This window comes from Gobius niger (assembly GCF_951799975.1).
Source record: "Gobius niger genome assembly, chromosome: 1".
Lineage (NCBI taxonomy): Eukaryota > Metazoa > Chordata > Actinopteri > Gobiiformes > Gobiidae > Gobius > Gobius niger.
In genome coordinates this window covers 60,760,893-60,775,743 of record NC_136852.1, presented here as the reverse complement: position 1 = coordinate 60,775,743, position 14,851 = coordinate 60,760,893, and the positions used below count along the sequence as shown (strand labels likewise).

Genomic DNA, 14,851 nt, shown 5'->3' with positions numbered 1-14,851 from the left:
TCACGCATTTTATCTTTTGATAATAAATGACATAGCCTAGTTTCTTGCAAAAGCAGCGTGTCGTTGCCTACGATCCTCTTAAAGATGATTTTAATGGAATTGGAATGAATATGTTGTGTTAGGGCTGCGCAGTTGATCAAAATTCAATCAAAATCTCAATCTCAGCTTCAGTACACTCTCAAATAGTCATGGGGCTTTTTTTACCAGGTTTACAGCCAATTTTGTGACAGTAACTGCTCTTTGTTTGGTTTGGAGTTTGGAAAAGTGCAATGGAAGATTTGTGTGTGTTAAATTATACTGGAGTGGAAAGCCTTCATTTTTGTTTGAGCTGAAGTTTATTTAAAATGTCTATCTTGTCTATTTTCATGAAGTATATAGTAAAGGCTATATTTATATGTTATTAAATACGAAAATGGTAAAAATCAAATAAAAAGTTGACGTTGATCAAATATGAGCGGAAGAAAATGTAACTAGCCTATTTTTACCTTTTAGTTCCATGTGTCATTGAGTCTATTTGTCGACTGATGACCTTTATGAGAAGAGATTATCCTCACCACGATGTCTTTCTAGAAATGCATTGTTTATTTATAATATGTAGCTAATGTTCCATTTAGTCTGATTGTACGTTATGAGTGTAATCCTTCTCAGAAAAACTATTGCGGCAGAGTGATTCACAAGAAGTAAGCAGTTCGGTGGCAACAGTTTTCAAAAAGCACTACCACAGTTTTACAGTCTGGCTTTTATGCTAACTCCAACTCAAATCCAAATGGTTTATAACAAACAATACACTTTGTAGGTTTAAACAGTGGTTAAGGGCGGCAGCATTAAGCTTCTGTTTTGCTTTTTTGCATGAGCGGATGATCTGAGAGGGAGGCAGAGAAGCTGGTTGTCAGCATGTACAAACTATGTGTACATTGATTGTGTAATGTTGTCATGTTCAACAGTGTCCTGGGAGTGCAGCGTTGGACCTGTTTTCACACTGCTGTGCTCCCTCACTCACGTGTATCAGCAGTCAACCATTCCAAAGAACTGGCACCTGGGACTCTGCCTTTTATTTTTTACAGCTTTGAGCCCACGAGTGAAGTTATGCCGTCAGTTTAACTTGAACTTTTTTAAAACTTTCTTTTGGGCAACCTTATGAGCTGAGTACTTCAGAATCAATATTTAATTTACACTGACTGACTTTTAAATAATTTGCTGCAGAAAACGATGATTGGTTGCTATAGACAGATAGAAGCCAGCGTTTACGGTACTTAGCAATTTCATGATTTTCTTCAGACTTGAGGACTAGCTTAGTCATGCGTGGAAATCGCATAGGAAGCATGAGATGTTATTTCCATACTGGTTTTGGCCCCATGCTGGCAGCCTTTCTGCCACTGGGCGTGTTTTCAAATGTCTGTGGGCAGTGGGGGCAATTGGGATGGGGTCCGGCTGCCAGTATCGCTGTCAGGGAACAGTCTGCCTTTCTGATCGGCCCACCTCGCCCTCCTGTGCACAATCACACCGTTGTGTCTGGGTCCCAGTTTGCTCTGGGAATGTCACATGATGCCACAGAAAGATGCTCCAAATGTGTCTTGGCATGTCTGTTTTGTTAAGGAGCAAAAAAAAAATGAAAACAGTTATTTTCAAATTGTTGTCAACCAGATGTCTTGGGGCAGGTATTGCAAGTTGAAAATCCTTTAAAAAATCCAACAATGACTTTGCAATTGGAATAAATGTGTTTACAACCCAGATATGAATTTCCTTTTAACGTGTAAAGCCTAGTTAATAATACAAAAATCTCTTAAGGAATTCCTTTTTTGTATGTAGGTGTTTCAGAACGCTTTCACAGGTTATGTGCTATATAGTTTGTACACTTATAGTAAGTGTTCTGGAAATTGCTGTGGCAGTCTTTCAATACCACAACCACAGTATAGGTATATACCATAGTGGTTTTCCATCCTGTTGCTATTTCTTTCCTGCCCACATACTTGTTTAGACCAAAAGAGCGGCATAATGGCACTTAATCTGTGCAAGTCACAAAATTGCTGTGGTGTTTTTTACAGATCTCCTAACAAATATCTTCCTTTTAAGTCTGGGATAACGCAGCTATTCAACAGTGCTTACAACAATGGTTTTCCTGTTAAGACCGTTTGAACACTATCATTAAAATTGGGAAGGGTGACTCATTTGGGTATGGCAAACTGTCTTCCATTACAGGACTATACCAAACTACAAGTAGACGATGCTGCTTTTTTTGGCGTATTTATTTTGTATCTTCATTTGGCTCTTGCTCGCTTGCTCCCTTTGGCTCGCGTTGTATGTGTTGCTGGCTGTTTGTCCCCCTCCACTCAGGCTATGAGAGTGGCTGTTTTGTGGCGTTTCTGGTGGCCTTCTGTAAGCGCCCGGGTCGCTATCAAAGCATCGTTACACAGAGCGTCTCTTGTTTGGGTGCTGGCCCTCTGTTAACTATGCTAATGACAAGCTTACTTTCTGGACTGGGTGGCATTGTTTATTTATATACAGAAGGTCGAGGGGATAATATCATGTTCTTTATGTTTACTCGTTGAAAGTGCTTTGAACCTTGCCTCTTTTTAATAACAATTCCGCATCTTGGATTTAAAGTCTGTCTCTAAAACCGGTCATTAGAAATCAGTTAATTGCAGTGTTTCGTGGACAGTTGAATGTGTAATGTGTCCAAAATTTGACCTGCAAAGTACTTTTGGTTCAGCACAGGGACATGAAAATGAACTGTTTATCAAACCCCATTATGTTGAAAATAGATTGGCTCCATTAGATTTATAAAAGGTCTTCTATAATTATTCAGAACCTTACAAAATACTTCAGACTAAAAGCTAAAACTTGCATGGCTTAATTGAGTTGTAGCGCAAGTAGTTTAGCAGAACTGTCATATTTTGAACAAGTCTGGTGAAGGCCAATGGACTTTAAACATAGAGAACCTTCATGGATCTTGTTGAGAACGTTTTGACGTATATCGGACTGGGTATGCGTTTTAAAAGCAGAAGAGGCTCAGAGGCGACTAAATATGTTGATAACAAAGCACTACTCCAATATGTTTTTGATGAAGGGACTATAATATAACATGGTTTAAAAAGACTATGCTATATCATACTCTTGTAGATGTTGCCATGGAAATGCTGAGAGTACAAACCACAATTTTGAATATTTTGTACAGACGAATACAGGTCACATTTTTCGCGTGTTCACGCCTGGGAGAGTTTTAAGGTTGCTGAATGGTTTGTTTAAACAGGTGCTCTCTCACGTGTTTGCCTCACCTCTCATGTCTGTGGTAGAATCTCATTATGCATGTGTATGTGCACATTGAGTTTTGACACTATTGTGTTTTACATGGAATCATGCTCCATGTAAGGACGCGCAGCTGGCTCCGTGGTCGCTGCACGCACTCATGTGACTCTGCTATTTCTAGCCAAATCATTCCTCCTCCTGACTGCCTTTAGCAACAAGAGCAAGTGCTGGATATGTGACACCTGACAAAACAGTCACCCTGGTACAGTGGGGGCAGCTTGTCACACTGTGGGCCTCTCCAAGCCACCTGGTCCTTTGGAACAATGCCGGACATACTGTAAATGATTGTGAAAGATATAGGCGGAAGTCAAGGAATATGCCAGATTTATGATGTTATAAATATGCCGCTAATGAATGTTTACTTTTCTTTTCTATTCTGCAGACTGTGGCTCATTCCTCAATGGTCGAGTGAAAGACTGACAGTTTAGTGGTCATGTTGAGATGATAGATGGTCTCTGGGTGGTTCTTAGTATAGTCTTGTAAAATTATACTGTGTTACTTCACCTGTTAACTGACGTTCCCGACCCATGTCACACAGATGCACGTTTGTCACTCTGTGAGCCCTTCTTCTCTGTCGGGACCCTTTTACCGTCCTGTAGCCTCCAGTATCAGCAGGTAGGCTAGCGTTTTTACCAACCCAGAAACCATTCAGTCATGTGATTGGGCAATTCATTATTTTTTCACTATTCTCACCACTATAATGATATAGACTCACAATTGTATCGTAAATGTGCAGAGCATTGTTTCTGTTTTCATCAATTGAAGAAACAACAAGTCTTCTTTCTCTCTCTGATCTCCCTGGGGATGATCATTACTGTATTTCTTGCTTCGCTATGAATTCAGGTTAAGGTATAGTGTAGTGATCCTTGTAAGGGAAATGCAGTGTGCATTTGACCCATCCTTTAATGCTGCTATAGGAGCAGTGGGCCCGGACCCATCTCCCGATGTGGAGCCAGCTGATGGTCAGAACCATGTGGCTGGAAGGTTAACCTATTGTACATGTTTTAGTGGTAGGGGAACCGGAGTTCCTGGAGGACTGAAAGGCCTGTCCGGCCTGGGGATTGAACCCGAGACCTTCTGGCTTTGAAGCACGCTCGCTTGCAAACCAATTATCTATGGTGAAAACTGAAGTCTGGCTGCCTCATGACTTGCTAATAGTTTTTCTTCTATTTTGCCAATTCCCTTATATCCCTTAAAGCAAGGCATGACTTTAACTTTCTTAATCTACATCGAATCAAGTCTAAATTAATTATGTGGTTCATTTCACCTAATTAAATTTTAATTGCATAGAGAAGTGGGTACTCTGTTCTATTGTAAGAACACAGACTTCTGCAATACATCGTGTCATCAGCTTAAATGAACCCCTGTATTAAGGCTTAGTCGCACTGGAGTATATTATTAGTGTTCTACTACAGTTCATGGGCTACACTTGGGTAACGTAATAGCAGGAGATATTTTTAGTTCTGTCCTCTTTGAATGTAAATGCAAACATTGCGGGGATATCCCTTGGAGCACAGTGTGTAAATGCTGCGTCACACAAAATGCAGGTGTACTACAACAAGAAACCCCTGGGAATGTGCTGGAAGTGGAGTAAATACGCATTCTGTATGCTTGGCTAAAGGTGCTTTGCTATTGTCAGGCCAGTTAAGAGACGATATTGTGTGAACCCTAAAAATCTGTGGGGTGTCGTGTGCTAACAGGTGATGACATCTTCATAATGTTTCACACATTCCAGTCTGACTTTGGCTCTGTGTGACCCCAGCTCAACCTCGGTAAAATTGAGAAGGCTCCACCAGCTTCATCCTCAACCACAGATCTGTCAACATAATCTTTGTGCATAAACACTTTGGTTTGTAGAGCTTACTCAGACTGTACCACACGTTATATGCCCTATGTCCGACTGTGGTAAAAGACAAATTGATGTCTTTAACTCACAGAGCCAAAATCTGTTTATTAGTGTCATATTATTTATATCAGGATTAGCTGGTAACGCTTGTGCTTCACAGCTAGAAGGTCCCGGGTTCAATTCCCACCTGGACAGGGCCTTTTGCGTGTTCTTAATGTGTCTGCATAGGTTTCCCCTACCACTAAAAACATGTACAATAGGCAGAGATGAATGAGAGTGTGCGTGTGCGTGTGTGAGAGTGCAAATGTGGGACAACTGATGCAAATTATTCCAAGGCTATAATCCGGCGTGGCGTGTTTACGTGCACGAGTCCAATGTATGTTCATTAACATGCACTGTCCTAACCAAATAAACAGATAAATAAAAAAGAAATAACCCAACACCTGAATGCAATTATGACAAAGCACTTACTTACTCACTTATTTTGTTTGTCCTTTTTTGTTTGGGAATGTTGTATTTCTCCACTTGTATAGGCCAGAACAGGTTTTTCTGATCAGTCAGAACGGTGCATCCCTCTGCCACATCCAGGTGTGACAGTTTAAGCTGATGCTAAAGTCATTGTTCAGACAGAAGAGGTGTTCACAGAACAGCGTGACCCTCCTCGTTTCCCTGCCATTACCGGAACATCAGCTGCACCGCTGTCACAGTGGGTTTACTTCAGACAGCACTCGCACACAATGACAAGTCACACACCCTCAAATGACTATCCCAAAATATCCCAGTGCAGACAGCTCAGGAGGCGATGTTGAGTTTTAATAGTCCAAAATTAGAGGCTTTAAGTCTGGGCTTTTGTGTTTAAATGTTGGTTAAGTATGATTCAGGGACATGATTGTTTTGAGAAATCAAATATAATTCGAGACAACTGATCAAGGGCCCAGATCTGTAATTCTGATCAATGTATTGGCCCTTTAGCACAACATAAGCTGTGCAATACAGTGGTTTAGTTTGGATTTATATTTTTAATTATTATTATTGATGCACAAACACAACCCTGACTGTTGTGAAACAGAAGTGTAATCCATGTAGACAAAGAATTTCAACTCTTAACATCAAATTTCATCAGACGTTATTGCTATTTGATTTTTTTTCTTCTCCTTCATATTTTATGCGGTTAAACTGATGACGATGAAGCTGACAATATGTCCAGCAATGTGCTTCAAATTCAGCCCCCTGTGCATTTGGATGTAAATAAAAATAAATTGGAATACATTTTAAATTCTCTACTTCTGTAAATCAAGGGTGCGTATATGTATTGGTATCTTCCACCAGAGAAATGCTTGTCTTCATTGAAGTTTTTGTGGCCTTACGACAGCCATCTCTTGAGCCTAACTAATAACGGTTGCCATCACATGACACACTTTTGTCTGTTGAAAGTGGCATGTGAATGTCCCCTGGTGCTGTGACCACTTCGGGTCACACACAGTGCCTAATTCTGAGCTCTGACAGCTGATTCCTCACGTTTTTAAGTCATTCTGTTAGTTTTCACTTAGAATAACAGTGGCTGGCTTATCCGCTGACTCACTGACTCACTGGCCTAATCCAAGCGGCCTCGTGTCTCCGCTGCCATAGGCTCACTAACTTGTAGGTTAAATATATAGTCGATGGAGTGTGTGTGGCATTCCTGCAAAGTTGTGGCTAAGCTCCGCAGGCTCTCCCTACGTGCGCTCAACTGTAAGTCTAATCGGAGCGCTTCATAATGCTGTTAGCTGGGTCATGTGCTGGACGCCAGGATTAAGACCAAGAGGGCACAGGCCACTACATCCAGCTTAGCACAAAGCATTCTCACTTTCAATTCTTGTTGTTTCACATTTGGCTATTCAAGGACGCACATTGTTTAGTCCAAAATGCCACTTCTTTATGGGTACACTTATTTTGTACCTCAATTAACATAAAGCAAAAGTGTGAGTATCAATTTCCTGTGCGAGCAATAGCTATCTGGTCAACTATCAAACCAACAAACGTTTGTGCTGCAAAATGTACTATAGATGACACCTGCGGTAAACCTGCACGGAGCCTCGGTTATGGAGCGATAAAGTGCTCCAGTCTGGATACAGTGACTTTACATCTGCTTTCCATAATCTCTTCAATTCCCTGTTGTGACTTACTGCAAGTTGCTCAAAGGCCAAAATGACTTAATTGTCCTAAGACGTGGAGGCTAGTGCTTTGATTTGGAATTTTTGCTGGCATTATGTAGCAACTGGATTATACGGTTCATTTTATTCTCCAAAATAATTTAATCTTATTGATGAACATGATTTTCCTTTCAGTCTGTTGCCCTATTTTTGCAGCAATCCAAACTAATTCAAGAAACCCTTTACCCCAGAAACACATTAATACCCCAGACCATGTTAAAAGTAGATTACGAGGCATTGCAGTAGAAGAGTGTCTTTCTAGGGCTGTAATTGAATCGCCATTTGAATGATTTTTTATGTGTGAAACTTACTTAACCCATATTTCGCAAGAGGTGAGTGGTTGGCTCTCTCGCTTCAAGGCAAGGTTTCAGTGTAGAGTGTGCATGTTCTTCTCCTCCAAAACATGAAGGTCAGGATGGTCCTTGTGGCGATGACATGATTTTGTTTTTCATGTACACTTGTAAGTATAATGACGAAATAAAGCACCTTTGACCTTCTTTTAGACCTTTTATCAACCTGTGCTGAAATGCATTGCTCTTGTATTAGATCAGCAGTATATTTCAGTCTTTGTCTTTTTATTGGGCCTGGACATGTTTTTTCGATGTGTATACAGTAATCAAATTTGATTTGAAAACATAGCCATCGCAATAGTGGCCAGAATAAAACACGTAAGCTCTGATGCCTTTGTATGCTGTGATACACAAAAGTGGTGTGTTCATTTAAGCTGTAGTTGGTGCTGGAAGCCTGAAAATCTCTGTTCATGAGATGAGAGATAACAAAGTCATTGTTGCAGTCATGATTCATGTTGGAGACGCTTGATGACAAAGCTCATTCTAAACAATAGCCTGTACCATAGAGTATTGTGTAGCGCTCATGTGATGTAAGACCTATTAGCCCCCCTAGCTGTTGTTAATATCCGGCTTTATAAGGAATATAATGTGATTGGTCAATTAGGATCCCCGTTGAGAGTGAGGTTTATTCTCAGGGGTGACTAATAGTTTCTGAGCTAAAAGCTTAAATTTAGTTCTGCCTTTGTGGCTCAGCTATTTTGGATTCTAGTAAAACTTCAAACGGACACTCCCTGTACAGCTCATAATATGCCTGAAATGATGTTTACTTCTGTTTTTTTTTGGTTTAAACGATGAGCGCAGTGGGCAGGGGTGTAGAGGGCACCGAGGCACTGCAGCACCCTTTTCCATTTGTGGCTGAGGAAGTCAAACCGGTGGCCAGCTTGAAACCAGAGAGACCTGACCTTAAAAGAGAATTTAAACAGACTTACTCAACACTGGTGGGAACAGGAGGGGGCTCAATTGTTTGCTGTTGTAACACGTTCTGCTTTGGTGCTTGGATACAGTTAGTCGATGGGAGGATAATATTTGGCAGATGTTTCCATCCAGTTTTTCCATTAGATATCCTATGAAAATAAGCACATTTGCCCTCGTAGGGAAAGGGCTATTATACAAGCTAGAAAAATTAAAATAATATAGACCTGATACAGGGATGGGCCTTGCTCTGTTCTCAGTCAACTTTAAAGTGATCAACATTTGAAAATATTACCATTGTAGTAAAAATCACTTCTCATAAAATAATTAATATAATATTGTTTTGTTAATCAGGCTGCAGAACTTATGGAATACATTTGTTTTGCTTGTACTGCCCTTCAACAGCAATGAAAAAGTTTACTAGAGTTCTGCGTCCTGTTGCCTGACTCAGTACTGCAATGCAGGGCCACAGTGTAAGAAAATGGAATGAGTGCGTTTTCTGCGAGTGAGAGAGACAAGGTCTTTGAAGAGAGGTGTAGAGAGAGAGAGCATGCTCTTGACGTGTTCACTGTTGTCATTCTTGAGTAGGCCGCCTGCTGCACATCTCCTGGTGTGTGTGTCTGCCTGTAGGAGACAGTGCTCCCTGCTGAGTCAGAGGCAGCAGGTGCAGCTGACGCACATTGGCCTTTGAGCAGCTAGGGCCATTTGAGGGACAAAGGGGGACCGGAAAAGTGAGAGACATTTGAGGAGAAAGCCACATGAACTCCCTCAGCAGTGCAGAACCTTGACCGAGCCAGCACTTCGCGTCTCTGTCATTTCCTAAGTTTCTATTGACGTGTTTAAGAGCTGGAACTGTGTGGGATACAGATCTGCAGGAATGGAGTCAGACAATGACCTTAGATAGCCTTATGGATGTAAGTATTGGCACTCTATTTTGAGGTGGACCTTTTTTCATTTTTATTATTGCATGAGTTGAATTGATGTTCCCTCCCTCCCTAAAACTGATTCTCTGTGTATGGATTGTTAGATAAATCAAAAGATAAATATAATCTTAACGTTCTTTAGTCAAACTGTTCTGTTCTCTATATGCCTATATTATTGAACAGCTGTATTATTGTTTAACATACATTACTTGGTGACCGGCAGTCGGTTGAATGTCAGTGTTGTAACATTTTCATCCACAAGTGTTTTTTAAAACGCACAGGTTGAGCTCATCCCCTCTGGACATGTCCCTGCCTTCTCATTGGCTCCCTCGCTGTCACATCCCCGCCCACTTTACATTTGCAACCTGTCAGCACTGCACCTTGTTCTCCCTGGCGTCTATCATTGGCTGCAGATGAGGACCGTTTGCTTGAAAGGGCTGGTCTAGATTCGGATGGACGCATTGCTGCTTGTCTACTGCCTCCTCTCTCACAGACCTCTGCTGATTTATCTGCAAACCTCCTATTTTAACTCATGTCATCAGCTCTTGGCTCTAACTCATGTTGCTTCATGTCAGGCTCATCGGTTACACTGCCATCTCCCCCATTACCATGCGTTGCCATTTTATGTATGACATTCATTCATCCTTACCACTTTCCTGCCTACGCAAGGTGAGTGCTCAGGCAGACTATAATTGTTCCCTTTTTCTCCTCTAAATGTGATCCTGTGTGTTGCTCCTATTCACTTAGTCATTTGTTAGTGTGTCCTTGGAGACTCTGCAGTTGCCTATGCTTCAGGTATAACAATTAGCAATGGCAGGATGCTGTTGTGAGTCATCAACTGACGCGACATGTACGTTCCAGTTTGTGTTGCTCCCGGCATAACCACGTGGACATTTAGACCGCATCCTGAGGGGGCTGCTCTGGCAGAGGGCAGACTGAAGCTTGGAGACAGTGGTGTACACAAGCTGTGTGCTACAGGGGCATCTCGGGCAGATACATACGTGGTGAAGCCATTATGCGGGGTAGAAAGCCAAGCGATGGATTGGTACAATTCACTCGAGATATTTAATTAGTCTTAGACAAGAATCAAATAGAAACTTTCTTGTCCCATAAGAGAAATGGACAACAACACACATTCAATGCAGAGTGTAGTTTTGCTATAATCAATAAAATGTGGTGAAACTATTTGCACTGAAGCGTTAATGAAAAGAAATCCCTGTCTTCTTCATAATTATTTTTTACAATGTTATGTTTTGTGTCAGTGCCTGCCCTTGTTGTTCCTGGAACACCTGCCGCCCATAGGAAAATAATGTGTCCGCCATAGTTTTTATTGCATGACTTCTCAAATTTTCCTGTTTATCATTTCATTAAAGGGAAGTCCCTGCTTGTGTCGCAGCATAAAACCGTGATCCGTACTGTTTTCTTGGTGAACGGGTTAGGTTCATGCTACATTTGTTCCGTGTTCTTGTTTAACCTTGACTATTGGAAGTAGCGTCAGGAACAATTGGGGTAAATCACAAAGGAACAATTCCTTTGTTACTGCTGGCGCTGCATTACTCTGCTTGTTTAGGGCAGGTTGCACACTGTTTTATTTAGAGGACTTTGCATTAAAGCTGTAATTCTGTCTCTCTTTCCGGATTGCTTTGCTTTTTCTTTTCCTCTCATTGTATAAAGAAATCTATGGAAGTGTTGGCCCTGTATTAGACCTGTAACGTGTACACTTGTTGGAAACTTTATGTCGGCATTCGTTTGTGGATATTCTTGTGATCGCATCAGCACTCGCCTCTGACATGTTGAAATGCTGTCTGGTCCTTTTGCTGTCCTCCATAGCACAGTTGAGGAGTGACCGTGTGCAATCTCTACAATGTACAGTGTATATTGTATATTTTCCTGGTGTCTATTACACACATTTTCATTGTAATATGTAGTATTGCCTTAGTCATTACTTACGACTATTTCCACATTATGTTTATTGAGGGCTGTTTTTTAACCAAACTCTTTTAGATTGGCTCGATTTAAATTCATGTCCATATAAAACTTAGTCTGAAATTTGCATTCAGTATTGAATAGATGAGTTTTTTGTTGTTGTAGAGATTAGGTCTAAAAGGTATATCATTATCGTATCGATATCGAGATATTAATATCAAACAAGCAGCGATATGTAGTTATCTTATTGATATCAAGTTTTGAACATTTAAAACGTTAAAATTGAAAAAAGCAAGATTCAAACGATATAGATTTTAATTTCATTTTTCTGAAAATAAAAATCAATAGTTATATCGTATCGATATCGAGATATCTGGCAGGAATATTGAGATATGAAATTCTGTCCATATCGTTCAGCCCTAGTAGAGCTGATGTAGCCCTGTGTGTTTGGGGAGTTTGAAGCTGAAGAAAGGATGTGCACTTGCAAAGAATGTATTATTTCATAAAATATTCTGACATATTCTTCATCGTGTATCGTGTTTCCTTGAGGAGCACTGTACAAAATCAGCCAACAGAAAATAGCTTTTATATGCACACAACTGTAAGTGTGGACATGTGAGCTGGTGTTCATGTGTTTCACTGGGAAGTGTCAGCTGCAGCTGTCATGTTTCCCTGTTTAGAAGATGGTGAACCTTATTAAAACGACCTGGATGGGCTTAGTTGGTGACAGTCATAGAAGGTTATGATTTACAGCAGACTTTAAATGAGTTCTAGCGTTACCGTCGTTTGTTTTTCTCTGTGAAATCCCGCTCTTTGGTGACCGTTCATTGTGTGGTTCTGTGGTTCCTAGATTAAACATTTACACGGTTTTGTTAGCCCTGGATCCGACTGTCAATATACAGACAGTAAACCTTATTAAGTAGACAGCACTTCTCACTCGAATTTACGAGGCTGTTAAAGCAAAAGATAAATGTCACAAAGATCTTGCTGTATAACTACTTTAGAGGTGAACTACATACTCTACGCTAAATGTCAAATGTGTTTAATTAAAATTGACTTGTCTTAATTCTACCTTGTGATTACGCATTTTTGCTTTTCAATAGGCGATCTCTTGAATGCAACTGGTTTCTGAACTTTTTATTAAAAATGTGACCTTTTTGAGGTCACATTTGTTTTTTTTGCTCCTCTATGGCATGGATGGAGTGACTCTGTACAGCAACATAGTGTAATGTTTTCTTTCCCTTTAATTATTAACACATTTAACCTCTCAAGGGCAACCATATTGATAGACATAACTTTGCATTATGGATTAGTAGCAGAGGAGACGACCTTCTGTCTAATTGCCAAATCGTGACCCTTGACCACAAGAAGGTGAAGGCTTCTCAAGGGAGTCAACAAGGCAATTGCAGTTGGATTCTAATTATACTGGCTGTTTAAATGTATGTGCATTGCTCTGGTTAGTTAGGTCTGACAACAATTACACAGACCACCAATCTGTGACCTCAAGTGTTCCAGACAGAGCCGTTATTTACGAGAGCACTCCATGGACTGGCTTAAGGCAATAACTGTGAGCCCCCCGCGATCCAAAAAACGCACTGTCCCACACGCTGGGTGAATATACCAGTCAGCCACCCCGAGCTGTTTACACTCAGCTATAAGCTCTAATGCAGCGGTTCTCAATCACTACGCACCACCTCATTAAACATAAGTACCTTAGGCCCCAAATCAAGATCAAATGAAGACTTAACTGGATGTAAAAAAGGTCAAAAAGAGACATAAACTGGACTTCATGTCTAAACCAGAAAAAAACACCCAACTTAAATGCATTACTAGGGCATAATTTAAACTATCTCTAATTAAAATTAATAAAGCCTATAATATCAGATGACCCCCAGTGTGAGAACCACATTTTGTCGATGTAAGAATTAAACATTGTCACATTGCACTTTAATATTTCCACTGTCCACTCAAACTAAATTTAATCAAGGAACCAATCACCCACTGATGTGCACATGCTCAAACTTCATGAACACGGGAGGCAGGGGGAGGGTTTTGGCAAAGGCCCACGTGTAGGGGCATGTTTAGCGCAGGCCACCCCTGGAATCTGATTGGGTTGCCAGGGTTACCAGATATCAGCAGCCAAACCTACCCTGAAGTGACTGAAAACTTGTGGACATAAGGTGCAACTGGAATTTTCAATGTGCTCTGTTTTCACAGACCCCTGTGCTCCTCCAACGATGCAGGACTGCCCCCTTTCCTCTTTTATTTTTATCAAGGCATACGATAATCTTATTTTATTTAACAAGTTAAATTACACTTTGCTGAAATGTATAGCCAAATTGTATAACAACTATGAGGAAATGTTCATAAATAAGCACAGACATTAGAATGCTGAAATATTTTGCTTAAAACCTTCATGATGTGGCCCAGCCTGATTCCACCTTGCCTCCACTGCACTGACCCATTGCTAATCACTTTGCCATTGTATGGGGCAGCAGGTCTAAACGGTGAGGATGAAGTGTTAACAGTCTGCTCTTGAGTTGAAAGCACTGCATGCTCACCTCACTCTGTGCCATGGGCTTTTTATAGTCCTGACGCTGACAGGCCAGTAAATGTCTGATTAGATTTCTTTGAAGTGCGGGCTATTGACTGGTGCTACGGAGTTGTCTTCTGTGTTCTTCTCACGTGTCATTCTTTTAGTTTTTCACCTAATCCACCTGGATATTGTGAACATACAGCACAGGGTTGTCCCATGCCGCTGACATCTGTGTCTCTGTTTTGTTTTATTGCAGGTGAAGGATCGTGCGGACTGGCTGTCTCATTCTAAACTATGGAATGCTCCCTGCGCCAACCATTACTAGTCTCCCATCTTTGGACTGACCTCCAGTTGCTCAGTTAGCAGCTGTGTTTCTCCCCTCGAACTTTTGACAACTAGGGGAAGAAGAAAAGGAGCAGGCTTACCAAGTCCTCCTCAAAACACGCACAGAGCACTTCACTTTGATTAAGCTATTTTAGGAGTTGTTAGTTTCTTGATTCTTTTCGGTTTGATAATATCATATCAAGATGGATCTGGAGCCCTACCTGTGGATGGTTATTCTTGGCTTCATTATTGCCTTCGTCCTGGCTTTCTCAGTCGGAGCCAATGATGTGGCCAACTCATTTGGCACAGCAGTTGGGTCAGGCGTGGTCACCCTGAAGCAGGCCTGCATCCTGGCATCCATCTTTGAGACCCTGGGTTCGATGCTTCTGGGGGCCAAAGTGGGGGAGACTATACGGAAAGGCATTATAGACGTGAGTCTGTACAATGACACGGTGCCCGTGCTCATGGCTGGAGAGGTCAGCGCCATGGTTGGTAAGTGCCATTCACTCACTTTTCATCTTGTTGAGATACATATA

The 14,851-nt window shown here is 41.1% G+C and overlaps 1 protein-coding gene across 3 annotated transcripts in view; it reads left to right on the top strand.

The window, feature by feature from the left end:
• Positions 1 to 14,851, top strand: part of slc20a2 (solute carrier family 20 member 2) — a 135,044-nt gene that overhangs the window by 1,528 nt on the left and 118,665 nt on the right. For all 3 annotated transcript variants that reach the window (XM_079557502.1, XM_079557501.1, XM_079557500.1), the window contains exon 2: positions 14,248 to 14,807. In XM_079557502.1, coding sequence (XP_079413628.1) covers positions 14,519 to 14,807 — 289 coding nt within the window. In that variant the 5' untranslated portion in view covers positions 14,248 to 14,518. The remainder of the gene's footprint in view (positions 1 to 14,247; positions 14,808 to 14,851) is intronic.